Raw genomic sequence first — 20,112 nt, forward strand, 5'->3', positions numbered from 1 at the left:
CGAATCCAGTTTTCTAATACGTGACCCAATGCATTGATGAGATTTGCGCCCTCGCAATGAAGGTCAAAGATTATTTGATTTACAAAAAAACCCTGGGGTGGACCCTCGAAAGATGATGGCGGGGTGAGGAGAGGCGGTGGGGGTGGAGGTATTGGTGGTTAGTGAAACATGAGAGTAGAATTCGGGAGGGGGTGGGGAGAGACAAACTGCCCTGATTCTGTAAATATAGCACAGCTGGATTTCTCCTTTATAAAGGCATGTTGTGCCTTTTGTGGAGATCGTCATGACAACCGGCTTGGATGAATTGGAAACAGTAGAAGATTTGTAAATTAGTTTTCTGAAAGGTTATTAATATATTGTAGTGCAATTGCACAGCACTCTGCTTGCAGGGTCGAAAAACATTTTCACTCCATTAAAATGAAAAGCATGGCTCCGGGATTTGTTTATGCATTGCCTATTTTATTACATAAACTAATTGTGCTCTATCTGTTTTCAGCGGAGTGCTTCACTGTTGTAAAATCTTGAAAGTGAATTTATTATTTCTCAAGTTTGATTTCATACTTAATTAATCAGTAATTGTACAGTGGATGTTTTTCCTATTTCTCTCCTCTCCTTGAAGGTTCTAACTCAGGATGATGGGACCCAGTTTCCATAGGCAATTTGGTGGGCAAGATATCACACAGAATCATAGACTGATACAAGGCCATTTGGGCTATCTTTGGTAGAGCTATCCAATTAATTCACTCCCCTACTCTATTCCTGTAGTTCTTTCCCTTCAGTACTTATCCAATTCCCATCTAGAGAATAACAACTCGGTATAAAAAAAATCCAATCGCTTTCAACCGATGTCGTCTGGTTACTGCCTAGTCTATAACTTGGGGGGAAAAAAAATCTTTATTTACTTTGTCAAAATCAATCATGACTTTGAATACATCTGTCAAATATCCCTTTAACCACCTCTGGCCTGAGGAAAACAACCCCTGCTTTCCTGGTCTCTCCGCATAACTGAAGTCTTGCATTCATAGCCGCTTCTGGTCCTGGGATAGAGCTGATCTCTGCGCTGGCAGAGTTCCCAGAGGTGAACCATTTCCCCTTTAATCTCCCCAACTCTCCCAGCCCTCCTTGCATTCAGATTCATGATCCGTTAGGTCTTCTGAATTGGCACCCTGCAATCGCACAAAGGCTTGGGTTAGAGAGGTGAAAACTGCTGCTGTTCCTGATCACAATTTAGTTACCCACTACTTAAAAAGTGCACGCCAGGGGAAAGGATGAGATTGGCCAGGGCTGTGGTGCACTGTGGTATGGTATGGTTTCATGACACCGATTGTGTGCCTATAGACTCTCACCTGAAGAATGACCACTTGGCTGAAGACCCAGCCAACGACTGGTGCACCCCAACAATGATCAAAGCTTTCAGGAGAGAACGGTTGAAAATTGGAGTAGTGATTGATGGAAGCAACTGTTACGCTCAATGAAAATGTACCACTTTAATCATTTGTCTTTTTATTTTTGTCTATTCATTTCAGAGGGTGAAGACAATATCGATGATGATATTGAAGATATGAGACCCATAAACTCTCTACCGCAAACACCTCACCGGTCACACCATGAGTTGCTTAAGGCTGTTTCTTCTCCTGCTATTACTCACCAGTCATCGTTGCTGCCTCAGCATCTGTCTGTCCAGCAGAAGCCGCCTCAAACCCAGGCACAAGTGCAAATCCAGCCCCAGGCTTTAATTCCGTCGCAGACGGTAATGCCAGCTCAGACTCACATTGTGACGGCATCGACGCTACAGCCAACCGTTATTGCCCATGCCGCACCTGCTTCCCACGCGTCAGTGATTCACACGGCTGTCAACCACGTTATCCAAGCTTCTCAAGCAAAGCACATTGCTCATATTGCACCTGCAACCTCCAGCTCTGTCCAGCTGACCACCGCTGCTCAACCTATTGGCCACATCACTGTGCACCCAGCCACCTTAAGCCATATGGCTCACCTTGGTCAACAGCTGCCCACTATCTATCCGCAACCAATGACGGTGAACCAGCCAGTTGTGAGCCATCTCACGCACACCATCACCCACCAGCAAGTCAACGGCACCGCGCCTGTTGGCCAACAGGCGGTTGTGACAAAGCAAGGCGTGGGCCCACAAGTCGTGCACCAGCAGATAGTGGGCCAGACAGTCCTGAACCCTGTCACTATGGTGACCATGCCATCGTTTCCTGTGAGCACTTTGAAGCTGGCCTAAACTTGAGGAACGCAGAGCCCCGAGAGCACAGTAACTTAAAAAGACAGCTTTCCTTCGTTCTCCAATACATTCCTGGCAACAAGTTACAGGCAAGGGACGGAAGGGTTGTCTTTGGAAGACATCAAGCGGAGAGGGCTGGCAGAGTGAGAGAGAAAAAAAAAAATCCAACATGTCACCAAGCTGGCAGTGGGAAAGGAATACACACTGCAGAAAATAAACTGCTAATCAGAGCAGCATGGAATGACAACTGTCCTTAGTGACCTTTGTGTGTGTGTGTGTGTGTGTGTGTGTGTTTTGTAATTGGTGAACTTAAAAAGGTGTTAGCAAGGCTTTTATTTTATTTTTTCCTCCCTCCCCTGGCCCTTCGTGTGTTGCATCGCCCCAGGAAATAATTGCTGGACAGATGCCACCATGATCAGACAGAGGGTTTTTTTTTAAAAAAAAAGCGAGGAATCTTGCAAACGAAGGCCCTGGTGGAGTTGAGCTTCACCGGATGATGTTGATATACCAAGATAAATTAACAAAGACGACGTTAATCGTGCCCTTGTGTTTGCGTGTGTGTATGTGAATTGAAACGCAATGGTCTGCTGGACCAGGCCCGGGAGTGTTGCAGGAGGCCCAAGACAGAACCAATGTGTCTGTCCTCAGCTTTTTTCCAATATCGGTTTTTAAATTTGCTTTGTGAGGACCAACACAAAAAAATATGAACTAATTGTCGTGGTCTTTATTTTAAATGCACCTTTTGGAAAGGTCATTAATTGGCTGCAGCAACAACAAGGAGACCCACACACATTCTAACAGTCCATAAGAAGCCCTGGCTGAGGTGAATAGATGTTGGCTGGGGAAGGGGAGGAGAGGAGAAGTTAACGATGTGCTGCAGTCCTGTTTGTAGCTGTGTCTGTTGGACTGAGTGGCTTTCTGAGCTTAAAGTGAGTTTAAATGTATGAATTGTCTAAGACTGACATCATTACTGTGTGTACTATAAAGGCAGTGTCTGTCATATGGGGACCTTTTTTAAGGAAAAATTTTTTTTTTGGCAATAAAATTTTCTGCTTTCTTTGATTTAGGCTCAGAAAGGGTCTGATTGATAAACCATATAAATGGATCTGATTCATAAAACATGAGGCTCAGGCTGAGGTAGCCCCTCGCCAGATGGCTCCTTTTGAAGATTCTGCCTTGATGAAGTTTCCATGCTTGAGTATCATAGAGTGTACTTCGTACGTACAGTTAAAGAAAAATTCTGGAGCGGTTTATAATGAAGTTTCAGTTTACTTTACACAAACAGCAAAGTGCACCCCTTAATTATTTTTTTTTTATAAAATATAAATAATGTCTCAGGTATTTTCAGTGTGGTTCCAATCATGAGTTTCTCAGATTAATTTTAAAAAAATCATGGTGAAACTACTTGAAAATGTTGTGCCGTACTCTAACCTAGTCTAAAAATGCAATATAAAAGTTTAAAATCGGAACCAATTTCCTTGAGCATTCTTTGAGCAACCTGAATCGTGAGCCCATAATATTCTGTTCAATCCAATGTTGCTGACTACAGTTGTAAACCCTCATAGTGGGATCATAATATTACTAAGGAAAGTGCAAATTGAAGGGTTAGTACTGTGACTGTCTTGATACCCTGATCGGCTTTTCCAATGTTAACTCTGGCCCAATTGCTGGGGTTTTGGCTTCTTTTCTGTAAGCGGAGCGTCAAGTACCAGATGCTTCAATTTTACTTTTAAGTACAGCATTTTCTCCAGTCAGCCACTGACTAGTTAGAAATGTTAAAAGTCAGAGTGAAATTCTAAACTTATGGTGAAGGTTGTCGTCACATTATGTTGCCTGATAATTCCACTCTTCGCTTGCTTGAAATGGTGATTTTTAAAATCATATATTATGTGTACCTGTCTTTTAATTCCAGGGTACCTCTATTCACAGTAACACCACTGATTTGTGAAAAATGGTTTTCAAGAGTTTTTTTTTAATACCTTTTATATTAACCACAGGTTAATAGATTAGTGGTATGTTACAAGGTGGTGATGCAGCAAGGGGTTCAAATGAAGTTATGTGCCAGAGAGAGAAACAACATTATTTTTTGAGTCCTCTGAACCTCCTTTCTGTGGCAGTGCATTGTAATATATAATAGATGTATTGTTTTCCTGTATCACCCAGTCAAATTAAAGTACTTATTTCTGCTTGTTCATGTGTACAGTACTTTAGATCATGTGATCCTGAGCGTTCTGCCCAGCAATAGTGTTCAGTTCTGATGTCTCCATTTATTTTCCTGCATGTTTTTCTCCCTTTCAGTCCTCCCCCCGCCCCCATCCCTTGTTGCACAGCACCTTTAGTTGGCTATTCAACTGTGAAGGAATCACAGCCCAATCTAATTCTTCCTTCAGCTTAATGACCACACACTTTTCAGAATCCCTGTACCACAATCAGGAGAGGGAATCCTGGCTGATTTTTTTTTTTATTTTTTGCCTGCCCCCCCACCCCCAATACAGTGTAGGGCCCAAACTTGGGATCTTCTGCAGTCTAACAGCTCTTTACCAGACCGAGGACAATACTTAACCCACTGAGCCTTTCTTTGGTGGAGCTAACTATCAATTTTTTTTTAAAATCAACATTAAAGTGCTGCAGTTTATGCAGGCACTAATCTCTTTGTGTTGGTGAACTTTTCTTTTCCATGATACAACTGTGCTTGTGTTACAACCCACTGAAATAATACACGTGCTATATTATGGTGATGAGTAATTGTTGCTGAGTATTTGGCCCTGATTCCCAGGAATGGACTTGGTGCTGGGATTGCACTGCAGTACCCACCCGCTGTTATCTGTGTTTGATGGGTCGCAACTGGACCACTGCTTTCTAAATATTTCTGTAATAAAATGCAGAGATATTCTGAACTGAAGAATTTCTCAATTGACATCCTACCCTCGAGATTCTACCCATGGCTGGCTGTGAGGGAAACAGTTTGATAAAACCATATAAATGTGATGATTCTTTTTTGACTGTTTAATACAAGAATATATAGGTACAAAACTTACGGTTAAATGTGAAATGAGCTCTGTTTCCATTTATCCTTTTAACAAAACGGGACCTCTTGGTGCTTTCCCCGTTCATGTGTCCTGTGCCTAAGTTCTCCGTATTTGGGTAAGTTGTGTATGCTGTATAAATTTATTATTGTATGTCCGTGTTGTTAATATTGAAAGGCACTTGTGTGGTTTGCTCTCTGCAGTTCTCCAGGGCATTAAAGATTAACCCATCAGGGACTGAGGCCCATTACCATTTTCAGGGATATTAATAATTCCAACCCTCCTTCAAAAGAATTCAAAAGTCTGTCCAGACGTAACAGAGGGGAAGAGTAAAAAAAATGAGCTAGACTTCCCACTTCTGATCTCCATCCAGCAACTCATACTCTGGAGTCTAGTTTGTGTGTGATCATGAGACCCAATTCAGCTTTGATTGCTCCATGGTCTAACAGGCTGCTGACACTTGCCATCGAGACTCTCTCACATGAAGAAGGGCTCCTAAACCAAGGTACTGAAAGTCCCCTGAGTCATATCCAACAAGAGTTGGCACCTGTCGAGAGAGGAGATCAGAGTTGGAGAGGGTGGAAGAACTGAATTTTACCAAATGCACCAGGTAGGGATATGAAGAATTCCAACTGGTTGCTTATGTGGCAAAATTATAATCAGCTAGCAAAAATTTCCTAAATTTGACATTTTTAGTGAAATTACAGATACTTGCTTCACAAACACGTGATCCCGGCACACTTTTTGACCTCAAAAATAAAAGGAGATAGAACTAATGGGCGTCTCCCTTCACCCTGTTGCCCGAGGGACAAAAGGGAAATTTGAATCTGTGTTCCGATTGCACCGATGGCAATGGGAAAAAAAATCCAATGAAATTTTATTCTCTTGCAGAGACACTCGAATTAAAACAAAAGATTAAGAGGATAGTGAGGAGACTGTTTAATAACAGCTGTACCCCAAAAGGTTGTGAAAACTGGGCTGTAGCTGCCAAACTTATGGTTAAGTGTAAAATGAGCTCTGTTTACATTTATTTATCATTTTACCAAATGGGACCTTATGATGCTTTCCCCATTCAAGTGACCTGTGCCTAAGTTCTGCATATTCGTGTAAGTGGCTTACCTCCCTAACAGAGAAAGAGAATGCACTTTCCGGCAAACAAGAAACACTAGCTGCTTCTATTTTGCACTAAGAACCATATTGGGGTGGCACCAGCTCCTGATCTGCTGTTTTCGTGCCGCCTGGCTGCAACCTGAGAGTAAAATGTGCCAGAATTTATTAAGGACGTCGGCCAGGAAGGCCGCCTTGTTTGGAACCAGGCTGCAGCTGGCTGCGATTGGGAGCTGCCGCAGAGAGGGCAGGTCTCACACTGTATAAAAGCAGCTTCTACCTGTGGTGAGTTTCTCAGTAACTTGATTCACAGCCTGTTGAGTACGAGTGACTGGGGTTTCATGCGCATCAGATACCAGGCTAACCAAAAAAAAAAAAGCTTGACTGGGACTATATCTGAATTGAAAGAAAGCAGAATAATTTTCCCCATTAGAGAGACATTACTTTTTTTTATTATTAATGTTTATGGTGAATGCCTTCACTGTGTAACAGCTTTTGTTTAAAATATTGAGGGGAAAAATGTTTAAAAAAAAATCTTTTCTGTGAAGATTTTGAAGTGTTTGAATGGACCAGGTGTGTGAAAAATATCAGTGGATTTTTGTATATAATGTATTTTTACTATTTAGCTGTAATATAATGGCTTTCATTCAAAAAAAATTCAGTATCAATGTGTATAATATTCTCACATCCATCTATCAAACAAGATGCACTTGCCTCAGATACTATAAAAAAAAATAAAGATACACCTGCACTGACCTCCTATCTGCTTGTCTGCTTTAATCCTGTTATATGTGGATGTGCATTTGAATCCTTGTTCAAGACTGGGCCTTTGACATTTCACCTCCACCTCCCCTGTTTTCAGCTTTCTCTCACCCTTGCTGGTGCACTAACTTATATGGTACGGTGGGGTGGATTGGAGAGGAGAATTACTCTGGTCACCAAATCTAGCGACGTCGTAAGGGAGCTCGTGGAGATGAGTGTGGTTAGGACTCTGCTGGAGATGCCAGAGAAAGTCTTCACAAATACGTTTTCAATAACACCAACTTGCATTTATATATCATCTCTGACAGAGTAAAGCATCCCAAGGCTGGAGCACTATCAAAGAAAGTTTGACACCAAGGCACATAAGGGCGATATTAGTAATGTTCCCTTTAAAATTTAGCTGCTGTGCACGGCCTGGTTTTTTTTTGAGTGTGTGGTCCCTTTACATTTTTTTGTGCTGCTGTGCACACATTATTTAGCCCAGAACAAGGCTTGCCCAGTACCTGTCAGGCTGCTGTGCGACCATGTACCTACGCAGCTTAACGGAAAAATTGGATATAAGGGCAGATAAGATAGGTCTTAAGGAGGAAAGAGAGGTGGAGAAGATTATGGAAGGAATTCCAGAGCTAGACCCACGCAGTTGCTAGACCTCAGTAGATTTTATGATGTAGTGTATTCCACGGACTGTGGCAAACTTTATATGCCGGGTGCGCTGATTGGAATATTGGCATTCCTGCTTCACACTGCCTGATCTTTCTACTCATTGAACTCGATCGAGGCAACATTGAGAGGGTTGCAAAGCTGCTACACTCACTTCACGGGCTATCCCGGATGGTACTTCTGGTGCATGCAGTTTTTGGGTATTGCAAGGTCTGCCCCACATAACCACAACCGGTGGCTGGGAACCCTAACTTTTGAATGTGAGTCTGTTTTTATTTATGTGACGCTTACTTGGCTCAACTTTGGCAATTAGACCAGTTCCCATTTTTTACACCCGACATCTTTGCCAGCCACTGCCAGCATAATCACTTTGGTTTAAAACACTTGACACTTGGGTGAGAAAAAAGCCTTTTATCTTGAGGTGGCTTTTTAATCTGGGTATTAGAAATGAAACAATATACTGACCGCCGGGGTAAATGTGGAAGTGCTTTTTAATTTTCTATTAGAAACTTTTAAAGTTTTTATTAGATAGTTTCACAGAACAGCAGTTGGGAGCGGGAACCCTGGCTGATGCCCCCTCCCCACACCCCCACTGCAAAGGACAGTTATGGCCCAAGGTGTCATTGTGGTTGAGTTCTCAGATCATTCTAGAGTTTTTGATCTTGGGCCCTTTCTGATCTCAATGGCTCAGATCATGCGTTATCCAGTGTCTTATTTTAATTTTCACCCCTCTTTTAAATTGGCTAACTCTTGGGTAGGATTCAACAGGTGGTGACAGCCTGTAAATATGCAGGGCAGGGCAGCACAGCTTGGCTGGGCAATCACCAGCATGTGAACTCTCCTCAACTGCTATTACTAAGCAGCAATCAATAACAGGAGCCCTGGCCTGTGTCTTTCTTCCCCTTCATAGAGCTGGGGAAAATGCATGTCCCATTCCTATGCATGTTGAACTGGTTTCCCCCCAACAGCAACAAACTAATGTTTCCCACAAGAAGTATCATATCGGCACCAGCACTATACCAGAAACATTAAAGCAGGGGTGGGGAAACTGTCTTCAGGAGCCCCCCAATATGTTCCAAAATAATTTGCATATTCAAAGTTCAAGCTGATAAATAAGAAATGTAAGTGCCAATAGCACTGAGTTGTTTTCCTTGCTAGGTTTTGGAGTGAGTTTCCATACTTCTTTAAAGGAACACCATTTTATGCCTGGTCATTTTTGTGTGACAGTCACCCTCTGATTGGAATAGCCAGACTAAAGTTGCTGCAGAAGTGTCACGATTGATGTAAAGCAAGATTACCTATATGCTAAGCACATCCACATTGCATTAGGTGTATTTGCCTTTCCCTTGTTTATTTGTGTAGGAACCAGCTGCATCTTTTTTATCAGAACACAGGTCTCCTGATATGCAAATTTATTCTGTTTGTTTTATTTAGCAATATGAGAGCAAAGTATGGGGGCATGACAACATCAGAAGTTTTAATTAGAAAAGCACTGCAAGGTTCTCACCTGCAGGAAATCCATTAGCATTTCTACACACACAGCAGTCTGAGAAGGGCTCCCCTTTCCTGTGACAACAAAGTAAAAGCTTTGTAGCCATGAGACCTGTCCAATCTGTACAAAAACAGGAAACCATCCTATTTAAGCTTATTCAGTACGGCTTAAAGCAAATTTTAGCCTAACCCATGGTGCCAAGCATCTTGTGATAAGAACATGTCATATTTCAGGCGCTTAACTCGTCGCTTATGTTTTTTTTCCCAAAGTCTTATTTCTTTAAAAATTATTTCCACTAGCGGGAGCCCAAAATTTCGGGACCATGAATATGAGAGTCATTAATAAATCCAATAGGGAATTTAGGAGAAACTTTTCTTTTACCTAGAGACTAGTGAGAATGTGGAACTTGCTACCATAGGAGCTGTTGAGACAAATGCGTAGATGCACTTAAGGAGAAGCTAGATAATCACATGAGGGAGAAAGGAAGAGAAGGATATGCTGATAGCGTTAGTTCAAGAGGTGTTAAAGGAAGTTCGTGTGGAGCATTAACTGGCATGGGCCAGTTGGGCTGAATGACCTGCTCCTGAGCTGTAGACTCTATGTAAAATTATTAGACAAAATCATTACAAATGTTTTTTTTTGTCTCTCTCTCCTGAAGGCAGTGCTTGTTGATTGGAGGTAATTCCATGAGTACTAATCACCTTCAGGTATTGTACCTCACCACCTGGATATTATTGATGTTCTGAGGCTTGGGATGTTTTATTACATTAAAGGCAGTATATAAATATAAGTTATTGTTGTTGCTTGATAACCGAGTGCTGATATGTTACTGAAGCATAAGCGACATCAATTCACTTCTGTTCTCATCGAACACTCCAAAACTTGCTCTTCCCTGCCATGGGAGCACCAGATCGAATTTAAGAGCCAGACGCTGTCTCTCTAACCCTACCTCCGCACCAGCTGAGTTCAGCTTATGCAGCAGAGGTCAGGGATCAGAGTTCCGGTGTTCCTCGTTTTTAAAATTAACCACTTAGCAGATTGAACTTGCTGCTCGACATCCTCTCCGCAAGATACTGGTACTGTGCAAGTTGGTTTCACAGTTGCCAACAGCTCTTGTGTACTTGACATGAATGCCTATCCTTTACCTGTGAAGGTTAGGAAGCTGTTCTACCATGGTGGCAGATGAGATCACCTGTTATGCCCACAGATAATTTTTTCATTTGATAGTGGTCAGGCGTGGGTGATTTTTTTTTCTCTCCTCAGCCTAATGAACCCTGAGGCCAATTTGTCAACTGAGATCAGCGAACTCAACACAAATCAAGGGTCAAACTTTTAGGAAAGGGGTGTAAAATAATTGTGATGGGAGAACCATTTGACATCTAATGTACATTCAATTCAATGTATAAGATTATAGATGCGTGTCAATCCAATAAGAGGGACTTACTTTCCCTCTAGCCCTGATTCAGTTTGTTCAAGGTGGTTTTAATCAAATAGGTCCATGAAAATGACTTAGAACTCCCCTGTTTATAATTCTTGGGGTAAGAGATGGATGGAAACCAATAGCAGCTCACTGCTCCTATAGTAATATGGATTTCCAATGCGGTTAGACCATAAGATGTAGGAGCAAGAGTAAGCAATTCGGCCTATCGAGTCTGCTCCGCCATTCAATGAGATCATGGCTGATTTTTTTATTTATTAATTCATTCATGGGATGTGGGCGTCACTGGCTAGGCCAGCATTTATTGCCCATCCCTAATCGCGCTTGTTCAAAGGGGATTTAAGAGCCAATCACATTGCTGTGGGTCTGGAGTCACATGTAGGTCAGACCAGGTAAAGGGCATTATTTACAACAATCGACAATATTTTCATAGTCATCATTAGACTTTTTTTAATTCCAGATTTTTATTGAATTCAAATTCCACCATCTGCCGTGGTGAGATTCAAACCCGGGTCACCAGAACATTACCCTGGGTCTCTGGATTGCTAGTCCAGTGACAATACCACTACGTCATTGCCTCTCCCTGATCTGATAATCCTTAACCCCACTTTCCTGCCTTTTCCCCATAACCCTTGATTCCCTTACTGATTAAAAATCTGTCCATCTCAGCCTTGAATATACTTAACGACCCAGTCTTTACAGCCTTCTGCGGTAAAGAATTCCGCAGATTCATTACCCTCTGAGAGAAGAGATTCCTCCTTATCTCTGTCTCAAATGGGCGACCCCTTACTCTGAAATTATGCCCTCTGGTCCTAGACTCTCCCACAAGGGGAAACAATCTCTCAGCGTCTACCCTGTCCAGCCCCCTAAGAATCTTTTGTTTCAATAAGGTCACCTCTCATTCTTCTAAACTCCAAAGAGTACACACCCAACCTACTCAACCTCTCCTCATAAGAAAATCCCTCCATCCCCAGGATCAAACTAGTAAACCTTCTCTGGACTGCCTCCAATGTCAGTATTTCCTTAGGTACGGGGACCAAAACTGTTCACAGTATTCTAGGCGTGGTCTAACTAGTGCCTTGCATAGTTTTAGCAAGACTTCCCTGTTTTTATACTCCATTCGCTTTGAAATAAAGGCCAACATTCCATTTGCCTTCTCTATTACCTGCTGAACTTGTATGTTAGCTTTTTGTGATTCGTGCAAGAGGACTCCCAAATCCCTCTGTGCTGCAGCTTTCTGCAGTCTTTCTTCATTTAAATAATATTCAGCTCCTCTATTCTTCCTGCCAAAGTGCATAACCTCACATTTTCCCACATTATATTCCATTTGCCAAGTTTTTGCCCAAACACTTAACCTGTCTATATCCCTCAGTAGACTCTTTGTGTCATCCTCACCACTTGCCTTCCCATCTATTTTTGTGTTACCACAAACTTGGTGATAGTACATTCACTTCCTTCATCTAAGTCATTAATATATATTATAAGTAATTGTGGCCCAAGCACTGATCTCTGTGGCACTCCACTACTTACAGGTTGCCATCCTGAAAATGCCCCCGTTATCCCGACTCTCTGTCTTCTATTAGTTAGCCAATCCTCTATCCATGCTAATATCCTACCCCCAACACCATGGGCTCTTAACCTTATTAAGTAGCCTTATGTGCGGTACCTTATCAAACGCCTTTTGGAAATCCAAATATATTACATCTACTGGTTCCCCTTTATCTATCCTACTTGTTACCTCCTCAAAGAATTCTAATAAATTTTTCAAGCACGATTTCCCCTTCATGAAGCCATGCTGACTCTGCGTGATTATATTATGCATTTCTAAATGCTCTGCTATTACATCCTTTATAATAAACTCTAACATTTTCCTAATGACGTATGTTAAGCTAACTGGCCTATAGTTACCTGTTTTTTGTCTCCCTCCCTTTTTGAATAAGGGCATTACATTGGCAGTTTTCCAATCGTCTGGGACTTTTCCAGAATCTAAGGATTCTTGGAAGATTACTACCAGTGCAACCACTATTTGTGTAGCTACTTCCTTTAACATCCTAAGATGCAACCCATCAGGTTCAGGGGACTTATCGGCCTTTAGCCCCATTAGTTTCCCTGGTACTTTTTCTTTAGTGATAGTTATTGTATTTATTTCCTCTCTCCCCCCACCACCCCCACCCTTTTGCCCCTTGATTATTTAGTATTTTTGGAATGCTATTACTGTATTGTCCCGTGAGGACCAATGGAAAATGTTTATTCAACTCCTCTGCCATTTCCCGGTTCCCCATTATTATTTCCCTAGCCTCATCCTCTAAGGGGCCTATGTTCATTTTGGCCTCTCTCTTCCTTTTTATATAGTTAAGGAAGTCCTTACTGTCCATTTTTATATTACTTGCTAGTTTACCCTCAAAGTTTATTTTCTCCCTCTTTATTAATTTATGGTCATCTTTTGTTGGTTTTTAAAACTTTCCCAATCCCCTGGCATACCACTAATCTTTGCCACATTGTATGTTTTTCCTTTCAATTTAATATTATCCCTTCCTTGGTGAACCATGGTTAGTTTATCCCCTTCCTAGAATCCTTCTTCCTCACTGGGATATATCTTTGTCGTGAGACTTGAACTATTTTCTTAAACGTCAGGCATTCTCTGTGCTATGGTATAGCTACTGTTTGGGGGCCTATAGGCTACTGCCACCAGTGTTGTCTTCCCCTTGTTATTTCTTACCTCCACCCATATGGATTCTACATCTTCTGATCCAAGATCATTTCTTGCTATCGTACTTATTCCATCTCGTACTAACAAAGCTACCCCCCCACCCTTTCCTTCCTGTCTGTCCTTTCGAAAAGTCGCATGCCCCTGAAGATTTAGTTCCCAGTTTTGATCTCCCTGTAATCGTGTCTCTGCAATGGCTATAAGATCACACCCATTAACCTCTTTGTGCCGTTAATTCATTTATTTTGTTCAGAATATTATGTGCATTCAAGTAAAGAGCCATTAATTTTGCCTTTTTACCATTTTTTCCCTCTTTGACCCTACTTGCTGCTGGTTTTTTTTTAATGTTTGTCCAGTCTGTCCCTTCCTTTCACACTTTGGGTATCATTACCTAAATAGCTGCCCTGCAATGCTGCCATATCCTTTTGCTTTTTAAGCCTACATATCCCTTCTCCAGAGCCCTCCCCCCCGTCCCCCGTCCCCCCCTCTATTTAGTTTAAAGCCCTCTCTATGGCCAGGATTCACCAGGACACTGGTCCTAGCACAGTAGAGATTGTTAATACTCTCAGATTTAAAATTAGCAATCTTGGCTCAGTCATAAAATCCCCATCAGTGAGCCACACAGTCCGGGAACATCCCAGTCTGATTATTTGATCTCAGTAGGAAGTGTACCTTAATTGGTCTCAATGCTTCTCTTTGCTGAAGGGAGAGCAGCTAGAGTTCCCACTCCAGGGGATAACTACAGCCCTCTTCAGATTGGTACGCTACTGACTATTCGCTGTCAAAAGCATCGGAGATTATTCGCCATCCATGGAACTGTACCGCAGAAAAGAGCCAACGTCTTCAGAAGAGGAAAACAATTGAAGGGAAAAGCAATTGCATACCCCTTGAATTTATTTTTAATGTAATTTGTTCTCAGGGTGTGGACCACTTGGCAAGGCTCCATTTACATACTTTAATGTCCAACTGAGAGGGCAGACTGGACCCGGGCTTAACGTCTCTGAAAGTGCAGCACTTCCTCAGTCCTGAAGTGGAATGCCAGCCTAGGTTGAAGTCCCTAGCTTTAAGATCTCATCCAAAAGACAGCTCCTCAATATTCCAATAAGCATGACCCAAATTATGCCCCCGCCATGCAAAGGGGGTTGAACTTATAACTAACTTTGGCGAGAACAATGTCATTGAGCCTAGGCTGATGCTTCAGGTAATGAAGGGTGGATGAAGGGGGAGGGGGGAAAGCTTAATGATGAATAGTGTAGATTGTATTAAGGGAAGAAATTGCACCTGGACTTGCTTAGGTAGGAGCATGGGTTGGAGATGACTGCAACACTGTAGCCCTGACATTGTGAGACTCTGGACAAGCAGCAAAGATGCTCAATATCTGTTCTGAAGGATCTCGCAGAGCATTTAACCTTTCCAGAGCGTAAGCTTCCCTGTCACATCTTCGCCCATTTTCATGAGATACTAAAATAAAATCTCCAAATAACGTTCATTCGTCTGTGATCGATATTTGACAATGGAAGGAAAGAAAAAAAAAACGCCCATTAGAATCAGGAGACAAAAAACTGAACATTTTTAAAAAATTAGAATCAGAACAAATTTCTGCAACAATCTGTACATGACACTCAATGCCTAAGAATGCAGAACATCATAACTCTTACATTTCAGTATCGCATCCAAAAATTAACTGTAAATGTAAGCTGTGGCTCAGTTGGTAGCATGCTCATCTCTGAATCACAAGGTTCTCGGTTCAAGTCACCCTCCAGTGCAGTACTGAGGGAATGCTGCACAGTCAGAGGTGCTGTCTTTCAGATGAGATGTTAAACTGAGGCCCCATCTGCTTGCTTGGGTGGATGTTAAAGATCCAATGGCACTATTTCAAAGGTGAACAGGGAAGCTTATCCCTGGTGTCCTGGCCAAGACTCATCCCTCAACCAACATTACAAAAAGCAGATTATTTGGTCATGGGATCACATTGCTGTTTATGAAAGTTTGCTGAGCACAAATTGGCTGCTGCATTTCCTACATTACAACGATGACTACACTTCAAAAAGTATTTCATTGGCTGTAAAGTGCCTTGAAATGTCTGGTGGTCATGAAAAGTGCTAATAAATGCAAGTCTGTCTTTTTGTTATGTAAATGTTGGGAGTTCTTCTGAAGTGGCTACCCATTAAAGCAGTTGACATTTGGCCTGGTTGATCATAAGTTGAAACCTTGGAGCTGACCTAAACGGGAATCAGAAAATCATGGACTCAAGTCCCACACTAGAGTCTGGAGCCCAAAATCTAGGCTGACACCCCCAGTGCCATACCGAGGGAGTGCTGCACTATCAAAGGTGCTGCCTTTTGGGTGAGATGTTAAACCATGCCTTTGTCTGCTCTCTCAGGTGGACATTAAAGATCCCAAGGCCTTATTTAAAAAATGTAGGGGGATCCCTCAACCAACAATCACTAAAAGCAGATTATCTGGTCTTGTATCATTTTGTGGGATCTTGCTGTGCACAAATTGGCTGCCATGTTTCCTACATCACACCGGTGACTGCACTTCAAAAATTAGCTATAAAACACTGGGATGTTCTGAGGTCATGAAAAATGTTGTACAAACGCAACTCTTCATATCTTTTTAGAAAGATTGTTATCTTGATAAAGTGTCTGAGGATGTAAAATGCAGCTAATGAAGATTTAAAGAGGATAGTGTCCCTTTTAAAGATTAAACCTGCGTGCACAGCAAAGCATGAAATACCAGCAATTGCCAGTCACTGGGAATGTACATCATCTGACATCAGTCTTCCAATCAGCGGCTGCTCTCCCGCACGAAAGCCTGCTGAGGAGAAATATGATTCAGCCGGCATTTTCTCAGGGGAGCCTGGTAAACGTGGGACTAGGAGGGAGCAAAAAAATACCCACTGCTGGAGCATGCTGTCCTGGTTACACTGTTTACTATTACTCAGTGCAGTGTATAATGTGAACTGTCAGGGCGCTGCTCTCACAGGGAGAGAAACTGGCTTCTATCCCAGCTACATTACTAACTGTTGGCACTGTGCAGACAATTGACAATTTAATGTGACTGAGTGAAAGGGAACACGCTAACTCCATATGGAGAAGACTGATGAGCAGTAATACTCTAAAGTTTCATCCGTATTTCCTTTGGCAGCATTTTGGTTTTCTCCCCCTGTGATATCAGGCGGGCTGTTGCCACTGTCCACCTGGCTGTTTATCAAAAAGTCTCCTGCCACATCTCTTGGCTGAATCTGGAGCAAAGTGAGAGTGGGTCTGTAGAGAAGGCAGAGAGAGGGGTTTCCTGTAAATCAAAACTAATAATAGGGGGTGGTGGGGGGGGTGGGTGGGGGGGGAACAACAACAATCTTTATGCGCATTTTTCACCCTATAATTTTCTTTCCTGCTGTTCGGAAGGAGCTGGTTGATGTTGGGCTGCTGTTCCCTAGGTGCTATAATCTTGCATAAGCAGCCATTTCACATCTGTGAGTCTAGACTGTGAGGATTGACAGGCTGTGAGGGAATGGTAACTGAACCCTATCCTATGGGTGAGTAATGTTCATGGACGTTCAGTCTCTGGCAGGTGCCACTGGATAGCAATCAGGAGTAGGAAGCCTGGCCGATTTCCCCCCCTCTCCCTAGCCTAGGGGAGCCGCAGTGACTTGCAACATCCTTGCTGCTGTTCTTGTTGAATTTGGCCAGTCTGGCACAGAGTTAGCCCTGGGGATTTTGCTGGGTGGCACATCTGCCGCAAGTCGGCCAAACCAGCGTAAAAGATCAAGGAATTGCCAGCGCAAATCACGTCTAGTGCAAACTGAGTATCCGTGATCTTTTGGGCTGATTGAAAAAAAATACCACGGGGGAAGCTGGTCTCGCCCACACAACTAAAAGAAGAAACAACAACAAACAAATGGCGACAACTATCTGCTACAACAACAACTTACATAGCACCTTCAACACAATGAAACATCTCAAGGCGCTTCACAGGAGCATTATAAAACAAAATATGACTCCGAACCCCCACGTAAGGAGATATTAGGTCAAATGACCGAAAGTTGAGATGGGTCTTAAAGGGTATCTTAAAGGAGGCAAGCATGAGGCAAAAAGGCGTAGGGAAGGTATTCCAGAGCTCAGGGCTAAGGCAACCAAAGGCACAACCAGCAGTGGAGAAGCGATTATAATCGGAAATGCAGAAGAGGCCAGAATTAGAGCAATGCAGGTAGCTGGGAAGGTTGTGGAATTGGGAGGAGGTTACAGAGATAAGGAGGGGTGATACCACCACGGGATTTGAAAACACGTGATCGAATCAGTCACCATGGTGAGTTTCTGCTAATTTTGTCGTTTGCTGGCCTTCAAAGAAACTCTTAATATTAAGTGTTTTTATTAGGTACAAGGTCATAATAGACACCTTTTAAATATGACCTTTTTAATTGACTGAGAAACTAACTACATCAATGTAAGTGGTAAATAGTTGTGTATTGTGTTTTTCAAGTAATACTCAGTTATTTAAAATTGGGTTACTCATTGGTGGTGGACGGGTCACTTTCATTAAAAATACTTATTTCTTATGATAAACCCATTTTCAGGTGTATTAATAAAGCTGCAGTGGGTTACCACTTTATCAAGCAATATTTTTCAGTATAAACTTTAAAAAAATTATACTCTAAAACACTGCTCGATTGCATTGGTGGAGCAAAATAGGTCAGGGATAGGTGGGAGCTAAGGGGAAATTTGACAAAGATGTCATGGACACAGGACAAAGGGAGTGTTAATGGCGGTGTTAAGGACTAAAGAAGGTACTGATAGTTGCATAAAGGTAAGAAAGCAGAATGTGTTCATAGCAGAACAAGAGTCAGCACTCTGTGAAAGCAAAACATGAGGACAAGTGACAGATGGCCCTGCGGGGGAGGGTGTGGTTGGGTAAAAGATTAATAAAAATAAATAAATAATTAGATTTAAAAAGGGATAAAGATGGAGGACAGAGTTCATGGCCTGAAGTTGTTGAACTAAGCTGAATATATCTACAATATAGCAAAAAGAATCCTGCCTGTAGTTTACATTTCCTGTTTGTGTCACACTTCCCCCTTTGCTGATCATACCCCTAACTTTTATGACAGAATGTAATCTCTGACTCACCTCGTATATCATCCTAGGAGATCTCCTCATTACATTTTAAATGTAATGCAAAAATGAAATATTTTAATATGAATATAAATATATTTAAATCCTCAAACTAAGAACTGCCTGGCTGATCTTGCAGATCTGTTATGTAGCTGTTAGCCAGTATATTGTGGTGTTGTCTGCGCCCAATGTTTATCTTGTTCATAGTAATAATAATTTAGAGCAGTATTTGTGACATGTGAGCAGTGCCCCTGATAACCCCTTGTTTTTTGCTTTTTGCTTCAACTCATGTTGAATAACTCAAAATGTTGACCTTGCAGATAGGAACTAGGTGGAAGGTTATACCGCGTTTGTAAACCATTTGGATTTTTCTAATTCCTGTTTTCCATAAATGTGGCAATGGAGAATTTCTAGGCCATGCCAATACGTCATGGTGAATGGGTTTTCCACATCTTCCCCCTAGTAACGCACAGCATCTTGCTGCAGCACCCTCTACAGGGAGAGGCAGAGAGATAAGAAACCTCCTTTTCGACCGAAGAAACAGGTTAATCAGCAGAAGTTTTTGTTTGGTGGGTACAATGAGGCTACTACCTGTTTTATTAACCTTTTCCTGGATTATACTCTCTCCCCCTCCTCGCCTTTTGAGTCAGAAGGTTGTGGGTTCGATCCTGTTCTAGTGCCTTGAGCACATAATGTAGGCTGACACATGAACCAGTGTCAAAGGTGGTGGGGGTTTCTCTGATGTGATGTCCATCATTCTAACCCCCAACTAATATCCCCTATGCATTAAGTTATTAACTGGTCATTTGTTACATTGTCGTTTGAGAATCAGGGATCTTCCTGGGTTTTCCTCTTCCTCAATCCCAAAGTCAGGGATGCTGAGGCCAATTACAGCACCTTAGCTGAGACCATTGACTTGCTGCTAGAAGTTGACTGATGAGATAATTGATTATCTCTTTCCATTATAAGATGCTTTGTCTTATTTTTGTGCTTCTCATTGATTTTGAAAGTTTACACCTCATCACCAGTTGTATTTTCATTGATGTTCGACCTCGAGGAGTATCATTTATTTACATAGGGCCTGGAACGTTAAACGATTTTTTTCTGAGAGTGAATCATATAAACCCCTAATTGTCAGAGTCATAGAGGCACAGAAGGAGGTCATTTGGCCCACCGAGTCCATGCCAGCTCTCTGTATAGCAATCCAATCAGTCCCATCTCCCGCTCTATCCCAGTAGCCCTGTAAATTTATTTCCCTCAGGTGTCCATCCAATCGTCCCTGCTTCCATCGCCCTTGTAGGCAGAAAGTTCTAGATCATTCCCACACGCTGCGTAAAAACGTTCATCCTCACATTCCCCTTGCAACTCTTGTCCAAAATCTGAAATTGTGTCCTCTAGTCCTTGTACCACCAGCAATGGGAACAGCTTTTCTTTGTCTTCTTTACTTATTCCTTGGGGTCTGACATAATTTTGTCCACCTCTACCAAATCCCCTCTCACTCTCCTTTGCCCCAAGTAGAACAACCTCAGTTTCTTCAACCTAACCTTGTACCTAAAAT

General features: G+C 42.2%; 1 protein-coding gene across 1 annotated transcript in view; it reads left to right on the top strand.

Annotated features, from left to right (window-relative positions):
• The window catches only part of mnta (MAX network transcriptional repressor a), a 115,226-nt gene extending 108,089 nt beyond the window's left edge, over positions 1-7,137 (top strand). The window contains exon 6 of the mRNA XM_078548102.1: positions 1,527-7,137. Within this exon, the coding sequence (XP_078404228.1) occupies positions 1,527-2,248 (722 nt within the window). The 3' untranslated portion in view covers positions 2,249-7,137. The remainder of the gene's footprint in view (positions 1-1,526) is intronic.
• The last annotated feature ends 12,975 nt before the right edge of the window (positions 7,138-20,112 follow it).

This window comes from Cetorhinus maximus, chromosome 9 (assembly GCF_964194155.1).
Source record: "Cetorhinus maximus chromosome 9, sCetMax3.hap1.1, whole genome shotgun sequence".
In the NCBI taxonomy this organism is placed as follows: domain Eukaryota; kingdom Metazoa; phylum Chordata; class Chondrichthyes; order Lamniformes; family Cetorhinidae; genus Cetorhinus; species Cetorhinus maximus.